The sequence below is a fragment of the Myzus persicae genome, unplaced genomic scaffold (genome assembly GCF_001856785.1).
Source record: "Myzus persicae strain clone G006 unplaced genomic scaffold, MPER_G0061.0, whole genome shotgun sequence".
Taxonomy (NCBI): Eukaryota; Metazoa; Arthropoda; class Insecta; order Hemiptera; family Aphididae; genus Myzus; species Myzus persicae.
In genome coordinates, this window is record NW_019103927.1 from 117,314 (window position 1) to 143,346 (window position 26,033).

The window sequence follows — 26,033 nt, forward strand, 5'->3', positions numbered from 1 at the left end:
AATCAACCTTAATACTTCCATCAAAGGATCGTTTATTTTATATTATTATTTGTAATTCTTTAACTCAATAAAATTGCAAAAGTCATTAAGTACTATGTAGGTTTACAAAAATAGAAAGGTTCGTAGTAATTATATCTTCGATTTAATGTAATAATCTAATCACTTCATCGTGTGTAAAAAATTATAATATAAAGAACAGCAGAATGTAATATTTTTTAAATCACAAAAAAATAACTCAATCTTTGGACGAATGAACATTTAAACTCTAAAAGCTCATGAAAAAAAATTAAATTTTTGATATTTTATTTTAACTGAGAATCAAAAATATTATCAACAAAATTCTAAAAAAACTGAAAATCTCTAAAATATTTGTTGTTCAAAATAATATTATAACGCCTAAAAAAATGTTTATTATATTATTATACCTAATACCTAGTGAAAACTTCATGTCTATCCATTAGTACAGTAGGTATGCACGGCGATCCTTTCTTTAAAATTATGATTATTTCGATTATACCGAATTATTTTAGTTTTCTAATTATGAAGAAAAGTAGTACTAGGATTGTTTTAATTTTGATACACTAGAATTTCAATTTGCCCCTAGAGAACACTCTTAAATTTGAAGATTGAAGCAAATTTCAATAACTCCACAACATAATACAACAAGAACTTCAGAAGCTCCATTCACAATATAAAATATAAATTAAAGTAAGAAACACGCAGTTACTACACAGTAAATCTACACAAGTTTCTTTTTGAAGTTATGGAAATCGAAAATTAAATATTAAGGGTCAACGTACGAATATTTTTATTTTTTGTTTTAATTACAAGTAATATGTATTTAACTTTAACAACAGAATAGCGTACTACAATTTGCAACAATAAAAATTAATTATCACGGTTGGTCGGTCGAGTAACGATCACTGCACTCCTCGTAGTATACCCAGCAAAATAAATATTATTCGGGCTAGGAAATTACAGAATTTGCAATTTTCTACTATAATGTAATTCAATAGTTCACACTATTGGTTTTTAACACAAATATTACATACCTATATGATCCACCAAAAACATAAAATCTATAATTTTAATTTTTAATTTTCTAGTGATTTTTATAAGAATTAAGGTATTTATTTTTGGTAATTTTAAAAGTATTTAAATTAATTGTTAAAAAGAAGTAAAAATCATACACAATATAATATTAGTATTTTAAATGTTGTAATTTTAAACAACTATTCAATTGTTTGTAGAAAATGTAATTACAAATTTTAAGCCATTTATTTTTGTTACAAATATAAAATCATGTGAAAAGTTTTATTTTCAATTGTGTGATGAGAATAAAAATAACAATTTAACTAGTTTTGCTCATTGTTTTAACATTTTAAGTAAATTATTTGCAGCATTTTCTTATTTTAAATGAATTTAATAGAAGCATTATTGTTTAGATATTAATGATTTTTTTTAGATTTTGTATGCATCATTTTCCTACACGTACATGGTTATATCATTTATGTAGAGGCAACATATTTGTTTGACAATTCGGTCGTGGGCAGCAGCAGAACCAGGCGACTGCAGGTCACGCGTATGTTGTTATTATTGTACACAGTGATGACGATGACGTTGCATTTCGAAAATCGTAGGAGGTCAAAGATCAGCGGAGGAGGAATTCCTATCTTTGAATCAAACCGACGCAATAATAAAAAATTATAACACTCATAATGTACATTGTACTTATGCTCTCTCGTCCACACGGCGGTCCGACATCCAAATCGAAAAAAAAATACACATAACGTGGATTTACAGAATGATAAATTTAATCTTATACCTACAAGGAATTATAATTGTTTATGTGACGTCTAAAATCATACTTATTATTTAAGATTATTTTTTGGTTCTTAATTTTAAAAAAAAAGTATTAAACGTGTATCAAGTTATCACTGTGGTTCTGCTTATTATGAATTAGTCACGTTCACTTCGAGTCTATAATACTGTCTGGACTTTCACTGTCATCTATCGCTATTAATACCTCATTGGTAGTATTATAATTTATCATCATTCGACAGCCTCTGCTGGACACTGAGAACAATGGGAAACTTATTTTGAATCGACGGCCGACGTGGTGAAGCGTTTATAAGAGGTCATCATTAACGATATCGGACGGCAGTATTATATATTTATTTTATTATATCATTACTCGATTGAAGTTGTCCAGCTGCAGTGTGCTAGTGTAGATCGCAGGCGCATTACTGCATAGTTATGGATCGACTAATTTATTTCAAATAGTTCATGACAAGTAAACTTAAAAATAAGCAGAGATTAAACATTTTTGTGAGGAAAACAACGTTACATTCAAATGTACTGTTGTATACATTTAAAACTTTTTAAAGCTTATAGTTTGCGTTCATTGCCTTATGGCTTATACAAACGTATAAAAATATATAAATCGGATACTGTAGAAATCGGATTACGTTTATTTTAATTGTCGTAAATGGGAATATTGGGGTGGGTGTGTCATATTTCAAATACGTCAATTCACATATTATATCTCTCATATATATAATGTATAGCTCATCATCTGATTGATGTGGACTACGAACATACTCCGGACTTGTTACCCGTTAGATCACTCTTATATATGACGGTATTTATTTATTAATATTCATTATATTTTACTTAATGTTAAAATATTTTTGTTTAAGAATCGAATTTTTTATTACATTTCATTGTCTTTCAGTGTTTCATAGATATCATCACTGGTGCACTTCTTTTAGGTAGATCGTCCATACAATTTACCAATATACGTACAATACCCATGCCCCAATGCAGTCGTCTCATTCACGACATAAATTCAAAGAACTCTATTTTTTTGCAAACGTTTCTAAGTATCTTTACCCACTCATTACTTCATCTCCTAGAGAGAAAATGGAGCAATGGTCTTTTAAAAATTGTTATTATTTTTTTTTTTTATTGAAATTTCTCTAGCATATACTCCTCCAACACTTTTCAAAAGTATTTTTTTATTTATCCTATAGGAGTGCTCTCCCGTTGCCCCACCACCCATCCACACAGACGTATATGTATATTATTATCTCGTGCGGGGCGCTGTTCTGGAAACGTTTTAATATTTTGATCGTGACCTCACGTTCTGTGGCATGGTGGCCACCGGAATAAATGGAATAATACAAATAATGTTTAAAAAAATAGTAAAATATGAAGTCACAAAGAGAACCGCCGATCGTCCAGTCATCGCTGAGACGGACACGGCGACAACAACGCGACCGACTGCCCACGCAGCGTTTATTGTGAAACGCGTAGACAAGACTGGCGTTATAGAGGCCACCTTTGCCCACACACGTTAAATTCATATATCTTCTATCGTCCGCTTACCAAAAACGTAAGAGAAGTAGACAGAAATAGTGGAAAAAAATCTTCCTAAGTCATTCCTTGTCATATTATATAACCGTTTATCGTATTTCGATGGGAGGGGAAGGAGGACTGGTAGGAAATAATTATGAAATAAAGACCGTTTCATTAATCTTTGTACTTAAAATATGTCGTGTGCCCATCACTCAAGCCCACGCCTTACTAAAACCACTCTTTAGTCGTACAGAAGGAGGTTAGTCTGCCCCGATATCAGTTATTTCATATTATACAATAAATGTATTCATCAATATAATATTATATCATATATAACCATGTTACAAAAAAACTGTATGTTTAAATACTAAAATAGATCATTGCTAGAACTACATCGGTGAATATGGTAGTCAGTCGGTAACTATGTCCAAAATAACATAAACTCTATTTATTTATATATACACAGAAAAAACTCTACTCAGGTACCTACCTATGTTATATTTAAGCATGCATTATAAGAGTATGGCAAATCATGTAGGTACGATCGCACCAGGCCGATTATTTTTGAAACTGGTAAAACAACACAAAACGTATTGTCTTTATGTCTAACCTAACTACTAAACTACATGACCATAATGCTTTTTAAAATTAAAAAGTGTATACGCGTTGTTGAACAACTTCACAAAGTTGAGAGTTGTGTGCATTGTCTTTGTTTCCTATTGTATGCTGTATATATATATTTCCTTAAGCAGATTATGTTTTTTGTTAATGTTTACCATTATTCAATTTACCATTGACCATTCAGTGAACGAATAAATATTTTTAATTGAATAAAAGAATAATCATCTTTAACAGAAGCGCTGTGTAGGTTACTTTATGATTGCATGTATAATATTTTATTCATTAAATGATAAATAAAAATATCTTATTTATATCTATAAATGTTTTCAAGTTAATATGAAAAAAAATATGTTATCCACTTTAATTTCATGGTATTTTGATAGTTATGGATGCATGCATAGGTATAACGATTATTTTGAATTGAATCGCAAAATTATATGCAATATTACAAATGGTAAAAAAGTATAAAATTTAGAGATAGGTTTATGTAGAAAATATGTCATTGATATATTTGTTGCCATACATACCTACCACAATGGCTTATATTTATAAGAGTCTTGTAGACAACAATTATAGATAACAGTTATTTAATATTAATAATATCAACAAGTATTATCGATGGTGTGATTTTAAATATGAAAATTAACTCGAAGCTGATTTTTGGGTGTTCAAATCTTCTCAGAAGCGAAAAAATTGTAAATTATCCTTGTAGGTAGTTAGGTCCTCTAGGTATAGTGTAAATAACATACTCAGAACATTTTATCAATCATGGCCATCGGTTTGAAACACTCACGTCAATAGCACATAACAGTCTATTTTATGCGCTGGGTATTATAATATAGTGACGCAAATTCGTGCGGTTTACCGAATACGGTTTCAATGGATATTTCCGGTCGAACGGCTTTTGCGCTCGGAACGGAGAGTTTTAGCGGGTCGCGATTGCACAGCAAAAAGTGAGGCGAAACAGCCCGGCTGGCCGATACATGATGTTATTATGGTCCGGTCGAATTCCCTGGATACCTCGCCCCCGGCCACCAGAGTTCTCTGCAAGTGTTTTTATTTCCTTTGTCCACTCCTCGATTTTCAAACCAATTTTCCGGTTCGTTTGTAAATGGGCCAAACATTACACATATATGATATATATATATATACTTATATGTATATATATTAGTATATTACAATGTATATGCATATTATGAAATTCGAGACTATTTTTTTTTTTTAAACAGAAGACACTCGTTGTTTTCTTGCAGACCAGCTTTTGTGTCTTATTACTGTTCGGGCGCCCCATTTTTTTTAATGATATTCAAATCCGGTGCTATTACCAGTGCTGTGTTCATTTTTCTATACGGTCAATTACTGTATGATCCATATTTTCGGAATTCAATTCTGTTCCGGAATATTATAGTCTTAAATCTTGATTTTTTTCTAATTAAATAATAGTTAATGTTATATCCGTTTAAATAATTGGTTTTACTTTAAAATGTAACTTTGATTTTCTATTATAATAATGCACACATTATTTGATTAATAATAAATAATAGTAATTTCACTAAAGTTTATTACAGTAATTGCTTATAGGTTATGTATAATGTACTAATTACTATACTGTATAAATTAAAGTTAAACGAAGTTTCAGTATTATAAACGTACGTTTATAATTAGACACAAAATTAATATTATAAATACTTTTTTGTTTTGAATAGTCGTGTGGGTACAAGCATATTGGAATTTTTATGAGATCATGTAAAAGTAAATGATGTAAACAATTATTTTTCCTAGAGGATATAATTTAACCTTTTTCATGGCCCTTTTTAATTTTAATCATTATGCGATTAAAAGATTTTTTTTAGTCGAGTGTATAAGACAGCCACGCTAAGTTTTCTATATTGTATGTATGCTGTATATTGTATATTATTGTATATTTTGCAAATAGCAAACGAACATGGTCCAAAAACGCTCTCGCATGTATACTTTTCAAGGTATATAAAATAAAAACTGAAAGCAGATCACTAATTAAACTTTCACAGTCGAAAATGTTTATATTTTTATACGTTTTAAAATATTGTGGTTTTCGCACTATATTAATAGTAAGAACTTTTTGATGTACTATCAGGGAAAATTATATTGAGATAATATTGCATACATAGCATAATCTTGTTATACCTCCGAAAAAATATTTTCGTCGCGTTTTTTTACATCGCCATTGGCCATTGTAAGGTACACAATATATTCACCGCAGGTATACGTAAGTTGCCATCCAAAACATGCATCGAAGTAATCGGAAATTATAAGTGCAAACTTATATTCTGTAAGTATTAATCACATCATATACATTTATTCCAATCGTGCAATGTGTAACCATCAGTGATTTTTTTTTTAATGTTCTATGACAGCCAGCATCAATAATAAGACACAATAAAATATAAGTACACAAATTTCTGTTTGGGTAACAAAGGAGTAAAGGAATATTTAAAACAATTTGAACAATGTATGATATAAATCAATAAGAAAATACTACCAAACCTGAAAATAACTTGTACCAGATTTGTAAGTTGCAAAATAAATATTCCTGCAGTTTTTAAATTCAGTAATAAGCCAAGATATAGGTAAATATTATTTAATAATTCAATTATTAATTTATGTTAAACATTATGGAGTAGTACTATTAAAGTAAGTAATAATGGGTTATTAAAAAAATATAATATATTATATTCAATAAAAATATGTTGAATTTATTTTTAAATGTTTTGCATAGTGAATCTAGTAAAACTTTAAAAATGCATCCTAAAAATTATATTTATTAAAGTTTATAAAAAAATATAAGACTCGATTTAATTTTTTTTACAGAATTGTAAGCGCATATCGTACGTAATCAAAAACAAAATAAAATTTTTAATGTTTGAAAATGATAACATAAATATTAAATATATAAGTTTATTAACTGCATTCAATATTTATTTTAAACATTAAATATAGTTTAGTTTTTTTAATTTAATCATTCTTTAATATTTGATATTTAATTTTTAATTTTTTATGATTGCTGAAATCCTACAATATTTAAATGTATTGAATTCATTAAATCATACGTAGTTCATCACCACCATATACATAAATTATGTATTTATAGTTAAATATGAATTATGTTATAAACGGTTTAAAAATATGTATTCAATCACTTACATATGGAAAATGCTGCATGGGTAATATTGTATTCCATGGATTTCATTTCCTATAGTCGGGGCTTTTTCCAGAGTTCTTTTTAAGAAAATTGTATTCTACGATTAATTTTAAGTATCACTTTAGAATAAATAAAAAGACTTCATACCAATACAATTGTACTTAAAAATTGAAATTCGTACACTTATTACTTAGTATCTGAAATGGTACTTTTCGTTAGGTACCCATGTATTATTATATAATGAATAATAACTAATAATGTTCATTAAAACTCAATATCTCAATATACTCCAATATCCTATATAATTTAATTTCTAATCATAATTCCATTATCAGCTCTCTTATCTCTCTTCTCACAACTACTCTTAATTCTTTCCTTGCTAAATCAACATAACTCCGTATTTATGGTACATATATATATATGATCTAACGTAGGTAACTACTAAACTGCTATCGATCTATGTTCGTTTTGTAATAATATTCTTACATAAATGTCTCACCATTTCATATTTAATTCACTATCTAATATTTTAATTTAATTGCCTTTTGTTATTATGTATCATGTATTCATGTATCATGTTATCATGTATTGTACATTCCATCGGTTAGACTATTGTATCTTATCTTAAATTGTAACCTTTGCATCCTATATTATTAATTAATTGTTGAACTGTAATAGTTATTGCTAAAAGTTCTAAAATAAAAAAAAAAAACTCAAAATAACGTTACAATCAAGCTATGTAATATTATTATATAATAATAAATCGAAGTAAACTTTGTAAATTGTAACATTACTTTTTTTCCACACGGATAATACTAACGTAATATAACGTGTTTAGTACATGGTGCTTGTGGGGAGGGAAAACTGCCACGTTTTGAAACGGAAAAGCAATTTCAGAGAAAAAGTCTTGCGGCTACCTAACAATTCTCGGATACCACGCTGCAGTTTCCCGGTATCCAAGGTACTATACCTATTACTTATACATTTACCTATATTTAATAATAATAATATAATACAACATGGTGTACACGTCATAACAACGTTTAGGAACGGCGGGCGGCGTGGGGTTGCGGTCGGCTGATACAACTTGTGGTAAGTATTTTTAGATAACATATAAATTAATTATTGTGAAACGTATGATATAATCAATTCTATTACTGAGGCCCGAAAGTTCATGCATTTGCATATTTCGAGGTTTTTTTTAGTTGTATGCATATTTTCAAATTGTTCGTTGTTTACTGCATATTGTCATAGTATACATAATATTATGATGTGATTGTCAAAATAAATTACTTTTAATGGACATGATACAAACAAATATTGTATATTAATAAATATTATATAAATAGAAAATAATCAAATAATAAATGTTATGTAAGGAAAAGAAATAACAATAGAAGACCTACCAGAAGATTATTCAGGTGATGATTTAATATATTTTTCATCAGAATGGCATAGGAATGGAGCTTTTGGTGTACAAAAGTACGTTGGCGGATTACAGGTACTCGTTTACAGTTGAAAATTTATTAAAATCTTTGGTTGAAAATTGTTATGTTTCAGAAAGAAATATTATATGAATTTATATAATTATATAATTTTCTATTTCAAGTTTCATTTTTAAATACATAAAAATATTTTTTTTAAATTATCAGTCAACTAATTTGAAATAAAAATTGTAACATTGAAATGTTTATTTTTACTTATACCTATAAGGATAAAAAAAATTAAGGAAATATTTTAGAGCATATGTCAGTGTTTAAATGTGTATAAATATATTTGTGTTTCGGTAGTTTTTAGTTCGTATTATACTTGTCCAACATAGTACCTATAGTAAAGCCGATGGCTGACGATCCGACGTAGTCACTACTCACTACTCTTTACTCTATAGTACCTAGAATACGTTAGTACCTAGACATTTAAAAATCATTTACACCAAATTGCCAGGCAATTGTCGCAAAATTCATTACATACAATTAATAGACATAAAATGATTATTTAACATAATAATCAATTTTGAAAAAAAAACATCATCATTCATCACCTTAATATATTTGTGACAAAAGAATATGTTAAAATAATGTATAATCTAAGCTTGAAAATATTTTTTTTCGAGGCGGGGGAGGGCTTCCATCCCAGCCCGTACACTACTGTTTATAAATATATATTATAATATGTTACAGTCAAAGACGAAAATTCAGAAACTAACGTTAATGACCATTACAAGCAATATTTTCTAGGTAATGATGATAATTTCAGCCTTTTTGAGCCATAATTGACAAAAATGTTTGTTGAATTTGCTCGTTCAGTTAAAAACTGATTTGAATTGTAATTTTGTGCTTAAGACAGTTTAATATGTCGACAATCGTACATAAGTAAAAGATAACAGTCCATCATTTATATACTATGTATAGTAGATACTTATACAATATAAATCACGATAACGGTCTACTTGTTATCTTTAACTATACTTACAATTACTTTAAATATTTATAAACACGTCTGTGTTACTAGTATATTGTTTATAAGTTATAGCATTGTAGCATAATATAGTACCTACCTGTATCCATGGGCGCCCGCAGGAAATTCATCAGGGAGGGGCATAATGAAATCAAACACAAAAAAATACATTAAAAAAAGTTTATTCCTTGTAAACTACAAAATGTGTTAAAATTATATGAAATCCAACAACAAAAAGAATTATATGCTATTTAGTCGTTATTAAATAAAAACTGAAGTCTTCGTGGTTGTTCTATTGCAAACCTTGTTATTAACTGTTCAATTAATTTATCTTTTCTTACATCAACTCTTTCACGATGGACACTTAACATACATAGGCCATTTAATCGGTCTTCACCCGTCGTAGACCGAAGCCAAGTCTTAACCCTTCGTAAAGTGCTAAATGACCTTTCGGCTGCACAACTTGTAGCTGGCAAAGACAGAAAAATTTCTAATGCAATTGTAATGCCAGGAAAAAATATTTTGCTATGTTCTAGTAAATCTATTATGTCCATACTTTGGCAGTCTTTTTTTTGCCATAAACTATACCAACTTTCACTTTCAGCTAACAGATTTTCAATTTTATAAAAATTATAAATATTAGTTATGCTGTCAGTGTACTCTTGTTTTTTCATTTTTATAAATAATGCTGGATGAAGGTGTTGTAGTGAAAAAGCAACACTATTACTTTTTTCAAATCTTTCTTTAATACATTGAATTATTGAATCTAGATAAGGTAGAAAAATTGATACTCGATAGTAGTCTTTGGGAGATTCATAAGAATAATTGTTTCTGTGTGATTGTTTTCCAGTTATTCTGGGACAAGTAATAGTGATTTCAAAATCATCTGCTATAGATTTGGCATCAGTAAATAATAAATCAAAGATTTCATTTGCATTTGTTCTATTGTCTTCTAACATTTTTAACAATTCCTCTACATGTTCCCGAACTTTATACAGCTCCATTGATACACCTTGTAAAATATTTGTAACCGGTTCTAAGATAGCGCTGTATTTTGCGATTATTTTCATACTAATTATAAATGAAAAATTTGAGGTTGAAGAGTATAGACATAGTGCACGTTGTCTTGTATTCGAATTTATAAGACCATTAACAGACAAAGATTGAAGGCTTTGAATTATAGCAATAAAATTTTCAGAAAATAGCCTAATACTCTTATACTTTGAAGACCAGCGGGTTTCGCAAAAAAGTGGTATATTAGGTATAAGATTTCTTCGAAGGGTACTTTCGCGATAAAATTTTATAATTTCTTTTATTGTGCCAATAGTATTACGAATAACCATCATTTTGTTTAGATCGTTAATTACTAAATTTAATCGGTGACTAGCACAATGGAAATATAAAGCTTTATTATATCGGTCACGAATTAATTTAGCAACGCCGCCTACTTTGCCAGCCATTGTAGCACAGCCGTCATAACCTTGTCCACAAAATTTACTTAAATTAAGGCCACTATCTTCCATAAATGATAAAATTTTAGTAGCAACTGATTCTGCGTCTAATTTATCTAATGGTAAAAAGCCAAGGAATTCTTCTCGAATCTTGGACTGTTTGTCTAAAAATCTAATTACAATTGTTAGCTGCTCAACACCAGAAATATCTGCTGATTCGTCAGCAATAATGGAAAACGCATTCGCGGCATTAGCTTCACATACTATTTCTTCTTTTAATATTTTTCCACACAGTGTAATTAATTCATTTTGAGTTCTATGGGACGAATATTTAGCATTTCCCACATTAGTTAAAAAATGATCTTTCAATATCTCATCGCCAGATTCAATACGAAAGTTTAAAAGATCGTGAAAAACACCAGAATCTGATTTTTTCCCTCGTAAGGGAAGGTCGTGAGTTCCACAAAACAAAATAGTTGATATAATAGGTTTTAATTTTAGCCTATTAGTTTCTATTTCTTTATGCAATCCAGAATTTACTTGTTCAATAACATTAATTTTTTTACCATTCATAATATCCATAAAATCTTTTGCTCTTGACATTGATTCAGTGTGCCAATTTGAAGACAAATGTATTCTAGAAGATGCATGAAAATCCTTATACTTAGTAAACGGTCTTATTATAAATCCACCTTGTACGCCTCTATGAATTGATGGCTTGAACAACACACATATTCTACAAAAAGCTCCTTTCACACCCTCAAGAGCTGAATATGTCAACCATGAACCGTATTCGTGCAACCATTGATGTCTAAATGCTCGAGTTCTTCCTGATTTTAAATCACTTTTAAAGTCATAAGTAGTATTCGGTACCCAAGGATTACGTAAAAGTTCATGTTTTAAACAATCGTCAATATTTTCGACGTTCAAATAATTTCCAATATCTTTTTCATAAGTTAAGATTATATGACCACTGTTATTTTTTGTATTCATGGTAACCGAAGCACTTTCAACTAGACACAATTCCGACGACTCCATATTGACTGTACTATTATTTATTTCAATTGAAGTAGAGCCAGTAGCTTCATTAAGAGAATCACAAAGCTTGGGTTTTTTAAAAAAATTTCTGATGTCCATATTAACAATATTAACAATAAAACAAAATATTAAATATACAAAATACAATACGTACGTAATTCAGCGTGGTCCGTGTTTCTCAGTAGACGGCGCGTTGAGAAATAATTTCATTTTACAATTATTTCAATAATTCCCAATGTGATATTGTACATTCGATTTATTTTTACTTATCTCCGTTATCTGACAGACGTCGTGTGCGTATGTGTACGTGGTGCGTCGGTCGTCATAAGTGGTTTACACACTAAGCGATTAATATCAATTCGCAGAATTTAAACGTATTTAATTTTGGGCGATTAATGTAATACGCATTATTACGATCAACAACCCCACACGGCACACACTAAAGTAAAAATATCGATGAAATGTTAATAAATTAAAATAAAAGTTAAAATGTTCAACATTCTATTTGAATTCCAGGGGGGGGGCAAATGCCCCGTCTTGCCCCCCCCTCCGGGCGCCCATGCCTGTATCTACAGATTTTTCTGTGCACTGTACAACGTTATTTAAAATTTTTAAGCCAATTGAAATATTTTGTTAAATAAAAGTATTAACATTTTCTACCAGTAGTAGACATTAAGATAATTTCCTATTCGTAGTTGTAAATATATAAAGAAAATATTTGATTGTTACAAAATGTCTATCTCTATATTGTCTGATAAGCGTGTTAATGCCTATAGGTGTTCTAATGTTTATTAATGATTACTGATATTAATAAATATACATTTTAACCAATGGTAATAGGTACTACACACTCGACATGTATAATAATATTCATAATAATGGTTTCGTGGCACACACAGTTAAAACCTATAGCGTAATAATGATAATAAAAAAAACCGTTTTATGCAAATACAAATATCTCGATATACGTTCAAGCAGAAAAACTGAGTCGGTCTCCGTTGTCCACTCGTCTAAGAGGTCCGGTTCCTGATATCGGTGTGTTCGAATTGTATGCGCGTTCACCTGCGCCTAGCGTGTGTTGCCGACGAGGAGATGGTCCTCTCCAGTACGAAGAGCACAAAACGCAAACAGCGCGTGACCGCCAGTGCACGAGTTTGTACACGACCACTGGTCACTAGCGCGTGTTATTCACCTCTCGTACGGTATTTGCATTTTATACGAGCTCGCGGGCGTGTTTTGTGTGTGTGTGTGTGCGTGTGTGTGTGTGTGTGTGTGTGTGTGTGTGTGTGTGTGTGTGTGTGTGTGTGTCTGTACAATATCGTTTCGCGATGTACACAATGGAGTTGTGAAAATAAATAACCAGTCCCCGTACTATCCACAACAATAATAGCTCAATGTTATGATAGGCGCACTGCAGTGGTAGACGTACAGGCGGCAATATTATTATTACAATTTATAATGCTTTATGGGTAATGATGAAAAAAAGAGAAAAAAATGAGATACACTTACTCGGTTTCACGTCTACGCGAATGATGAACTCCTACTGTTTTTTTAAATCGCAATCGTTTATTCTTTACGACGATCCACTGAGGGAGGGTAGTCGGCGTATATAATAATAAGTACCTATATACATATTATAACGATATACAGATTGTCGGGCGCACCGGGAGATCATTGTTGCTGGGCAACATTTCGGACGATGAAAAAAATTTAAATAAAGAAAACACGCTGTTTTATATTCACCAAAATCATTTCAAAATTTCGGAACTAAGAATCTGAGTTCAAAACGACCAAATTAATAATCATATACATTGCACTGTATAATATATATATATATATATATATATATTATACGGTTTCTTTTTGTTCGTTATCCATTCAAATTCATTTTTAAGAGTTTGTCTTTCGTTGCCGAAACTTTTATAAACCTATTTTATTTTTAAGCAAATGCGCACAGTGGGCTCAATACAAATTAATTATAAAGACGATAAAAATGAAATGGCCACTAACAACTATACCTGACTCTATAGATATAATATAATATTATATTATATGTATACTCTGTATGATATTATTATATCTGGTTTCTATGTAGGTAGATACCGTCTTGAAATTAAAATTCGAAACAAACTCGTTAAGAGCGAAGTAAACTTTTATTATAGATATATACGATACACACGTGTACGTGCGTAGGTAGAGGATAGTCATTACGTGATGTAGGTATACCTATATATGATGAAGAAAGAAACGAATAAAAAGAAAATTGAATGTACGACGCTTTCTGCATGCGCATCGCATAAATAGACACATATATGATACATGTACATTTGTATATAACGTATACACTATACATGTAAGTCCAGTTATATTATAGAGTAAAAATATGTATTTAGGTATACCAACATATTGTACATAGTATATGATCCAGTTGAACCGGCGAGCTAAGTTTGCCATGTTTCCCAATTTTACCAGTGTATACAGGTAAACAGTATTCATTATGCTTTGTATGGATGCATGCATCGGTATGTAGGGGTTTACAAGAGGTTAAACTTACTGTAGCAAATAATATATTTAATTGATATAAAACTGATACCTATATTGGAAGTAAACGTAGATTATGGGTATATTAGCTAGTGTGAAGGTACTGTGATAGGTTTACTTTATATTAAAAAATAGTGAAACATATATACCAACGACTTCTATTCATACTCTAGTAAAGCCTAAATATATGATCACGCCATTACCCAACTGCATGTAAATATGAAGTAAGCCCATAGAATCAGACTTCTTTTAGTATCTCATTTGTCGCACTTTGTAAGTCACGAACTTCGTCATTGTAGCCACACCGCCGCTTACATAGGTAGGTTGTACTTTCCCAGTACATCATCTAGTCTCATTTAGATTAATGAACTTATTCTGTCTTAAAATGGTCCAAATATTTTTATTGTATGTTTTATTTTAAAAATATATCTTACTTAAAGATTGTGTAAAATTTAACCAAATTGTGTCGATTTTCGCTATCAAACTTATTCCTGTCCATACGACCAACACTTACTACGTCGTTAAATAATCGTATGTACGAGTACCCAGTGTCCTGTACGACGCATTACAAGGACGTATCACAGTTTTTTTTCGTTGATAAAATGACCAGCCGAGAAAATAGAAGTTGTGGGTCTATTTTTTTATATCAAAATTGTTTTATAAGTCCTAGGCTAGCTATTAGTAAATTAGCGTCGATTATATCATCTTAATAAATATTTCTCATTTCAAATCATTAGTCTTTTATTATTGTCTATTCGAAATAGAAACGTAATTTTACTTTTTAATGAACAAAATAATATAATTTGTTCCAATAAAATAGGACACAGAAGGTCCATTTTTAATAATATTTAACTAGATATAAACATAAAACACATACATGATAACATGTTCAGAACTGTTTTTTTTCGAAACCAATTCCGAAATGATTATGTTTGAGTTGATGGTTATAACTTATAATTTATAGCACGAGTATTGTATTTAGTTACTGCCAAAGCGCCGAAGATAGATATTTATGAGTTGGTAGTTAAAAATAAAATAAAATATTTATTTCTTTTAGAACTGGAGAGTTATTTTTTACCACAATACAGCGTAAACATTAAGTTATTTCCTCAACATGACAAAGCTAAATAGAAAGGCTCGTTTCACTTTTACGAACCACTCTATAACCGAATGTTTTCTTTGTTTCAATTGAAGAAAATCGTTAAAAAAATATATACATTTTATAAACGTCTGATAAAGTCAATGTTTTCATTTTGACGAAGACTATATTATTATTATAATAGGAAAACGAAAAAATGTAATACAAATAACATTGTATTTTGAGCGGAGTGATGATGTGGTTTTGTTTTTGCCTAGATACACTTTTTAATTATTGTAATAGAAAAAATGCTTCAATTTTCAACTTCAGTATTTTTTTTTGGTAAAATAGAGATATCCAGATAAATATCTAGTTTGTAGCCACTTTAAAAGGTCAACAATAAAAAAAGTCCAGAACTTTTCACTAATGATTGGGGAAACACTAATTTTCACTTAACACCAGTTTTGACTCAGAAATCAATAATTTTCTCATACTATTCGGATTAAAAAAACAAATAACATGGTACATTTTTGGTTTTCATTCTACCTACTATAATTGACAAAGAATGGTTGAGTCGATTAAAAAACTTGAAACATAATACAAGGTTCCTCATAAGTTGTAATTATAGATATTTAAAAATATTAAAGATACATATATGATTCTTTTTATAAGAGTTTAATTGTAAAATCATGACAATTTGCCAATATTTTTAATTATAATTAGCAGTAATATAAATGCAATGCTTCGGCTAAAACTAATTTAACCTACCATATTACTAATGGCAATACAATTACTAAAATTAGAATATAAATATATCATACAATATTCTAGTATTTACAGTAATGTAGACAGACAGATGACTTATCATTAAAATAAATAATACATGCATTACAGTTATGCATTTACTTAATAATCAAGTACACTCGATACCTACTGCACAGCAGGAATGCATATACTGGTTACCAACTTTCTCCTTTTTTTCAATTTAATTTGTCAATATGTAATGTACGTGGTATTGAAAATTGTTTTATAATACACAAGGGGACGTGCGCTGTATATTATTAAACTATATTTTAATACGAGGTTATACTAATAGGAGGGTCGCGTAGGTACCTTTATACACAAAAGCTGGGAAACGATGAATGTATGAACTAACGAAGCAATTACGGTCGTGTATCGAAACCACGTAGAATCTATCCAGTTTATATTACAGTATACATATATATCTTACTATTCCATAGTACACAGAGGAGTATAGTTTTCATTATTTACGTTTATATACTAATGAACGACGTAGAATTATTTTAGAGTAAAAAAGTTATATTCGGCGTCATGCAGTAAAATATCATTCCCATTTTTAATAGTGATGCTAGAAAAAAATTTGAAAAATCTCCTGTTAAAGAGTTTTATAAAAAAAACTTCCTGTGCCCAGTTGCTGGTGAACCAATATTTAAGTTAAATGAAAAGTCATTTAACTATCTGCCATAAACTTACTGTAGAATGTAAAATATAAAATCATGACAAATATATATTTTAATCGAGAAAATAAGAAAATTACATATTAATTCTAAGAAACAAATGGATGGTGTGAATTCAATACTTATTGTTACAACTATGACACAAATCCAGGTTCAAAGAAAACTTGTATAAAATGTATACATAATTTAAGGTTTGCAACATTATAACTGTTAATATAATAAAGTGATGAATGTGTATAGCCAGGTGCCCAGGTGTAGGTGCATAATAAATACATTTTTATAAGTATTTTCCATACGCTGGGTAATCGATTACAGTCTGTATCATCGCAACGACGGCGACTCAACCACTCAAGTTAAAAAGAAACTACCCCATTATAAGCATAATTATTTATATAAAGACGAAGTTGCGTTGTTGTCAAAAGTCACGCTAGAGTTTTATATTATAATATATTAAAAGTAGGACGTAGGTAGACAATATGAACCATGTTTAAAACAAAAATTCGTAGATGCCCTCTCGCTATACCTATTGTAATATGTAAGTTATATTTGAAAGGTATTATTATAATAAAATATTATATAATATAATTAACTGTATATATTATAAGCTCTATATTATATAGACTATAACATAGGTATACTAACAATCACCGATAAACATTTTTTTGATACTTCCCATTTATTATAAAAATAACAGATAAATACATGCGATTTTGTTGTTATACTTATTGTGATATTTCATTAAACCGATTAAAAAAATGTATTACTTTGTATTGAGTGAAATCAATGTATATTCATTCTCATATCTGAAATATAAGGTATAGATAATTTTACGTTTTATTGTGACATTCAAACTGTTGTAAAAACGTGATCACTCATTCACTCCTAATATAATATTGTACCCAACGGATACTCGACATACCACATACGGGTAATGTAGCCATATATGTCCCATATAACATATACTTAACATGATTTTCTACCTTCAATCGTTGCATCGTTATTTTGTATTCATTAAATATGTATTTACAAGCGACGTCAACTCTTCTAGGAGACGAAAATAGGAGTAGCGAGAATGACAGAAGATGTGGACTATGGATCTGTATTGAACTGTTAGAGGTTAGTCAATGCCCGTCACTGACATTTTGAACTTGCAAAGATTTATCCCCATCCCTCACTCACCAATGACTTTTTTCATGTATGAACAATGTTATATTTAGCTTGACATTATGTAGAAACAATTTTTTTTTTTAATAGAAGGGTGGTCGCTATAGACGGGTGGATTTTTCAGCTCGGTGATTTAGAAGACACTTCGGCGTCTCTGCCTGTCAGTGTGTCTGGACGACGACTACGCAGAAGTAATTACGCACTTGACGCGAAAATCCTCATCGCAGACGGGACGCTTCGGGTGCGGTTGACTGGAGGAGGCGGGTGAAAATCCGTGCGGGTCCGTGCGTCCGACTACACAACGGCGACGGGTGCAGTCGACCGTCAGAGTGAGTCATTGTGGGCGGCAGCGGCGCGCTGGGTACGAATACAAGCGGACGTTTTGGGGCCAAGGCCGAGAGTACACGAGTATGAATAAAAAAAATAAAAAAATCGTTTATTGTCATTGTCACGGAGAAATGAAACAAAATAATAATAGTAATAATAATACGGCCCGTTTGTTGATCGGAAGGAAAAAAACATAACAAATATGATAAAATAAATAGGTACACAATGAAGGAACTCATAAGCAGATATATAAATAATATAATACACGAAGGATGACATGGACCAATTTTTGAACCTATAGGTATGTATAAGTAGGTGGCGTACTAGGAACTCATATTAACGATTATTATTTACGCCGAGAAAAAAAACCGTCAGCTTGTACCCACTGATAAATAAAACGACTACCTTCGATAACCCACAGTGTAACATATTATACGCGCAGTTTGAAATAATACTTCAGAACTAAGTCGAAAAAAACGTCCGATTTTTCTGGTCAATGCTCACATTTTGTTAAACTATTTATATAGCGTATCTGAATTACGAAACACCCGAGAACTATTATACACTATTGCTGTTCCAGAATAGTATGAACAGAATACTCAGCATTTTTTTGTCGGTTTAAGTTACATCGATTTTCCTAAGAAAAATTACCAACAGGAACAATCAAACAAAATATTTTTTTCATTTTTTTTTTAAAGCGTGATAAAAATAAAACCTCATCGAGGAACCGTCATATGGTATATGTTATACTCAGTGATGCTGGTGTAACAGGCGATGTGATATACTCTGGATATAGGGCGTGTGTCTGTTTATAAAGGGCGGTGAAACAGTCACCCGATTTCCGTTTAAAGGGGTCGAATTACGATGCCTCTCATCCGTATAGTCGAATAGAGTTATCTGACTATTAGAGTGTACAGTATAATATATATACTATATAGTATATAATATATTAGTATATTACTATTTACTATATTAGTACAGTACCTATCGTACACATTTTGAATTCATCGTTCTTGTAAGTCGCAAACATCAAACATTTCAGTCTCATAATCGATTTTATTTGTTACCTGTAGTCAATGCACAGCAAATTAATTATATAGAAAAACAATAAACTACACTATATAATTTAACTGTGTGCTAAAAAAAACAGTGTGTTAATTTAAAAAATGATTTTATTTTAAATATTTTAACATTTATAGTAATAAAGGCAATCTATTATGAATTTCGAACCATGAATTGTATTGTGTTTCAAGTGGTGGGTTGGATTAAAAACGACATAGAGTTAAAAAATAAAGTACTTAACTTATTCTAGTTGAAAGTTTTGTTTTAATTTAAAATACATAAATTATTTAAACTGTATTAAATATAATTATATTAAGCTAAAAAAAGATATTCTTTAATTTTTGGATATTTTTCTTTCGAATTATGTCCAATAATAATAGTCTTTATAAATGTACTAGTACAACTAACTGAATTATAAAAACTTAGCATATTTAAATACAAATCATTATTTAAATTGCATCTGAATAAAATCAAGTGTAAATAATAACAAATACGACTAAGAATAATGAAGAAAAAACTTTTTTAATCATTAAAAGTAATTTATTTCCAAATTCACAACTACTAAAAATAATTTCGAAGCTTAATTTTCTTTATTATTAGCATTATGGCAAACACCATTTAGTTATTGATCCACCAATAAAATGGAAAATGAGAGGGTTTTGCAGTTTTGATAATTTTGAAGTAGTTTAATTTGGCCAACATATAGGTAACTCTTTATATTTAAAATGTTAAAATAATACGAATATTATAATTTTTTCTTTATTTGATAAAAAAAGCTTGTCCAGCCTTACCACTTACATACACGCCTAAATAAATTGAGTTTGAAGGTTATACGACAATATTATAATGTTATGCCAAGCCAAAACAAGTTGGCGGTACGTACTGCCTTGCCTATTATATTGTACGTTTGTGAGGAAATTTAAACAATAATGCACATATACAAATAAGTAGGCGCACTATCTTTTTGTACTATGTCGAAATTCGAATTACAAACATCTTAGATACAGAATATGTAGGTACTAGGTAGGTATAAAAACTCTAATAAATTCAAGATCACCTGTTAGTTTAGTTGTTTTTTTGCCGATTTAAATTGTTGTATGAATTTATATGGTCTTGTATTGGTATCCACCAACGTTCATAGGATAGGTGTGTACAAGCTATTTATGGTCAACTAAACGGTAATAACGTCTATATGTATATTATATAGAATAGAATATTCTACATACATACATAATGATATTAGTAACTACGAGTGATGGACTGATGAATGATGACGTACGGTATTAATAGCTTCACGAAACAAGGTAAACGGAAAAATAACAATGTAATTATTTCTACATAAAATGCGAATTTGTTAGGTCTACTACCAGTGATATGTATGTAATGGACGAGTACGTCAAGTCCACAGTTAAAATTTTCCTTCATCGTAATGTTGCTAATAGTATATTAATTTATTTGGTGAAATTAGGTAAATCATTTTATGATTATACATTAGCGTAAATTGATTTCAAATGGATTTGATAGTAATGAATTAGAGCGAACTGTATAAATATTTAAAATCTAACTTACTGAATTACTGAAATAATAATAATCAGTGGTTCTCAACAATATGAATATACAAATATTGTTCACTATATCACTATATACTACTTAGGTAATATAACAATAAAAAAACATACCTAATAATTTTACGAACGAGATTTCTTTCAAGCAACCATTGTACATGTTAAGACTACATATTATTCCTTTTATCGTCGTTAGCAAACAGTAAGAACAAGGGTAAGACTAATCTGACAGCTTGGGGGGATTATCTGACTATAGACCAGAAAAGACTAGCATTTACGAACCTCCTTCGTAAATACAATTCCTAAGGGTCCTTAATATTTGAGTATTTTGAAAAATGCCAGTCTCCAGCTATTCTATTTACATTTCATTATTGTCCAAAACAGATTGTCGGAAACAAACATTGGTTTCCAATCACCGTAAACATGATTATTTATAATACCACTTCACGATTCACAGCTTTTTAATATTTAACTAATATATTTAGAAAATAGAATTAGTCCAACGCGTAAGGAGGGCAAAAACAATACACTCTATAATCTAAAATTTAAAATCTAAATACAACATATTTATCTTATTTTATTCAGTTAGAAAATTTTATAAGGTTTTAAAATTCCAAATTTTTAATACCTTAATTTTAGATTCTAAGCTCAGCTCCGATAATTAATAATTAATGCATTGGCGTTACAATGTTTTTTTTCATTTTTATTTTGGTCAGACGAATGGCGTCATCTTCAAAGGCATTAGAAATACTTCAAACTTCGATTAATAATATTGTTTCTGAAAGAAAATTAAATTTGATCTAGTTGGTATATTAAGGGACCAAAATAATTTGAAAAAAATGCAGCACACCAATCCGATAAAATTGGTTTTGTTTTTTTGTTGTTATTCAAACGTAATACAGACTTGAATTTTTCACCAAATATTTATATAAGATTTAAAAAAAATATTTTAACTATTTCTGTGCTGTGTACAGATATTTTTCATTTTCAATTTACTCTTTTTTTTGGTGAACGATCAATTGATATGATATAATTTTTTATTTTATGTCAAAAAGCTTAAAATGTAATACAACGTCCCTCATAAGTTGTTTTTGCCAAAACTAAAAAATACCGAGAATACATTGTTGCGATTGGTTTCTATAAAAGCCTTTGAATTTCAAATATTGAAAATATTCGTCAAAATCATAACGATTTGAAATTATTTTGTTCATTTGTTGAATACAAATTTACAACATTTTTAATTTTTATACTTATAAATTGAAAATTAAAATCAAGATTTTTTTATAAGTTTTTAGAAATTAAAAAAAAACTTAGCATAAAGACACATAAATATTTTTATGAGCCAATTTCACATTTTGACAACATTAGATATTCAAAAGTAAAATGATTTCTCGTAAACGATTTGTTTTTGGTATGTATATTATAGTGTAAATAATTTCAAAAATATTCATAAAAGAGATTCGAAACTTTTCGCCATTACCTACATTATTATTTTTAATATAAAATCATACTTAGATGATTTTGACTAATTTTAAGCTACTACACAGGTACTCGGGGACTCCATTTTACGGTTTGTGGTAATGATTTATAAGCTAATAACTATAATAATATATGATATTATTGTACAATAATTAGTAATATCTATAATATATGCGATGTTTTTGGCAACATTTTATTCAACATACCGTAAAAATCTAATAGGTACTGATATAAAAAAAATAATAGTTATAGTAAAATCAATAAAATATATCAGGGTTGTTATTAAACTTCTTTGTGAATCTAGGAAATCGATAATGGGTTTCAACACTTAAATTTTGATTACATATCGTAGCTTTTCCGAAATTTTATTTTCAAAATATGAGAAATTTAAAACTAATCATGAATGATAATAAATAAGAACTAATTGAATAAATTCGATAGATTTGTCAAATGAAATATTCGAAGAATCCATCTAGTATTCTAGTATCTACTAAAAAAACTATAACAGAAAACTCTAATTAAAAAGGTGCCCAGTGCCCACAGACGTCCGCACTCGGACTCCACAGCCATTAATGTCTGTTGAGTAGGAATATCCGAATATGATATTTTCCAAGTTCAATTTGTCACTGTCGGGCATTGTTTCGGAAGACGCATGTCGACAAACAAATTATTATTATTGTCGTTATTATTATTATTAATAATGACAGAAGACGACGTATGATGATTTTTATGATGCTACAAAATGCACGATAGGTACTCGAAACTCATGATACGCGATAATAGAATGATGAATGATGATAATTGGGTGACGTTAAATTGGCGTTAGGCCGTTAGAGTATGGAGACGCTGTGAGCGGGTTAACGGTTTAATAGGAAGCCTACAAGTCGGGGAACTGCAGATAATTGATTAAATAGTCACTGTTTTTAAATAACCAACAGATATTATTACATAAAAAAAAAACAAATGAAAATTCAATATTCTATTCTTTATAACGCATTATCAGAAAATGAATTTCAATTTTTTCGTTATTTTTGATTATATTCAACAAAAACGTGTCAAAAGTACAGTTTAATACAATCTACGACCAGAAACAGATTAAGCCTAAAGTCCACTTTTTATAAAATGAGACATAAAAAATAAAAAAAAACACAGCAATGTAAAATCAATGAATTCTTTACGTCGTTTAAAATCTAAAAAAAAAATAATCAGAATTTAAACATTAGCCTTGGTAACGTAAAAATGATAATTGAGTTTTCGCCGTACATAAAAATAGCTCACACATAAACTAAGACTCGTTTAAAAATAAATTAACCAAAACATGAAGTCAAACATCTTATCACTTTACGAACAACTGTGCCTCATACCAATAATTGTTCTATGCTCATACCCTTTCATAAATAATAAAATAAACAATCTACTATAGCTACAGTAAAATTAAAAATATTTTTTTGAGTAAGATAGTAATTAATTTGTTAACAACTCAATTATGACTTATGAAGTATTCATACTATTCAACCTGTTTTTAAACATAATTATGTAACTAGATATCTTAATACGTCAATGTTACAGATATAAATGTCGTCAGGAACCTAAATATATTTAACTATAATTATAAATATAAAAATACATAATACATCTTGTTTATTAAGTATTTGCAGTCATGTTTAATTTTCTTCTTAAATAAATTTTACAATTACACAATTATACCCACACATTTACACCGATAATAATGTTAAATAAATATTACTTAATTTAAATCGTACGTATATTAACGGTTCACTTAGGCTGGACGTATAATTAGTTAATTTGTGTTTAGATTGACAAAATAAGTTGACATTTTGATTACCTATTGTATTAATAATACTTAAAAAAAAAATATTTTATGAAAATAATATTGCAATTAATAAATAACTAATAATATAATGCTTTATATTTTATTAATTGTGTTGTAATTAACAGTGCATATACTTCCAACAAAAAACGAACGTTCGAAAATTTTTAACTCGTATAGAACATGGTAATATTTTCAATTTCAACTATTTAAAATTTGGTTTATTTTTCGTAGAGAGTACTGCAATTTGTTAAGATTACAATTTATATATTCATACTATTTTTTTGTTTTGTCTAATTTTGGTGGTGAATATTTTTAGATGCTAAGAGTTATGAAACTATGTGATTTCATGCTATTATATATTTTAACATTAAAAAATTCTCACCAGGCCCACCAGTCGAGGGAAAAGTCGGCTATTCCCCATTCGTTAAAAGTCGTAAAAAATGAAAGAAAGAAAAATCGAGTTATGTCAGAATCTCTCGAGGGGATGAAAACGGTGACCGAGTACAATGAGGTGGGGGGAAGGGGCACTGCTACTAACAGCAGCGGACGTTTATATATTTTATATTATAACCCCTCCGCCACAAATGACAAATTTCGCGTTCCCGTAGACTTTGACACCGATTCGATTAACCTAACCCGCTCGTCGTAAAAACCCTGCGTACCTTCTGAATACATGTTACACAGAGATAATTTCGAAAAAGTGGCTTTTTGTTAAATTGTTTTAGGAAGACATCCTTACACCTCGCTTGCATTACTGGTAGATATATAGGTACCTACTTACCTATACCTAGTTAGCTAATTTTTTTTATCTAAATTCGAAAGCGTGTGTAATAAATAAACAAATGTAATATGAATGGACTTACTCGTAGTTTCTCGTGGTCGGTTAGTGGTTGTTGCGATCGCTTCTATCAGCAGCGCATAACCGTCCGGTACGTGATAGACGTCGTAAGTACTTAACCAGTGTAAATCCAGAGGGAAAAATCGGACACTATCTAGCTTGATGGGAAACACGCGTTGTGGATAGATGTAAAATGATACTGCTTAACGTGCGTGCGACGTCTTCGGAAGACTGTTTCGAGCTGCGGTTGTACTACGACCACGGTTCGGCCGCTAGTCATTATACTGTTTTGGTATTTTCGGGAGGTAGGCGATCATGACGGCGGTGGTGCTGACGATGGAGGTGGTGGCGTGGTAGAAGCATCAAGGTACGGGTGGAGCAGTGGAGGGGACGATCTCGATCCAAACCAGTTCCGTTTCGTCTACTCGCTTGGATGTGTGTGTGTGTGTGTGTGTGTGTGTGTGTGTGTGTGTAGATACACGCACAGGTGTATGTGAGGTATATCGTCGAAATATAGGTATATATTATATGTATATACTGGTACATACACGATTAATAATAA

The 26,033-nt window shown here is 29.9% G+C and overlaps 2 protein-coding genes across 3 annotated transcripts in view; both read right to left on the reverse strand.

Moving 5' to 3' along the window:
• The window catches only part of LOC111036454 (CD109 antigen-like), a 97,910-nt gene extending 72,158 nt beyond the window's left edge, over window positions 1-25,752 (reverse strand). Inside the window, exon 1 of one of the 2 annotated variants that reach the window (XM_022318478.1) lies at window positions 25,497-25,751. The gene's annotated coding sequence lies outside the window, so the exon portion shown is untranslated. Of the gene's footprint in view, window positions 1-25,496 lie in introns of both variants that reach the window. The other variant, XM_022318476.1, reaches the window with a different exon arrangement.
• Window positions 9,868-12,105, reverse strand: LOC111036450 (52 kDa repressor of the inhibitor of the protein kinase-like). Its single transcript, XM_022318470.1, has one exon. The coding sequence runs from the start codon at window positions 12,103-12,105 to the stop codon at window positions 9,868-9,870; it is 2,238 nt and encodes a 745-aa protein (XP_022174162.1).
• Window positions 25,753-26,033: the final 281 nt, after the last annotated feature.

What these genes read in the sequence shown, in the direction of transcription:
- LOC111036450 (XM_022318470.1), bottom strand. Translation starts at nt 12,105, where the DNA reads ATGGAGTCGTCGGAATTGTGTCTAGTTGAAAGTGCTTCGGTTACCATG.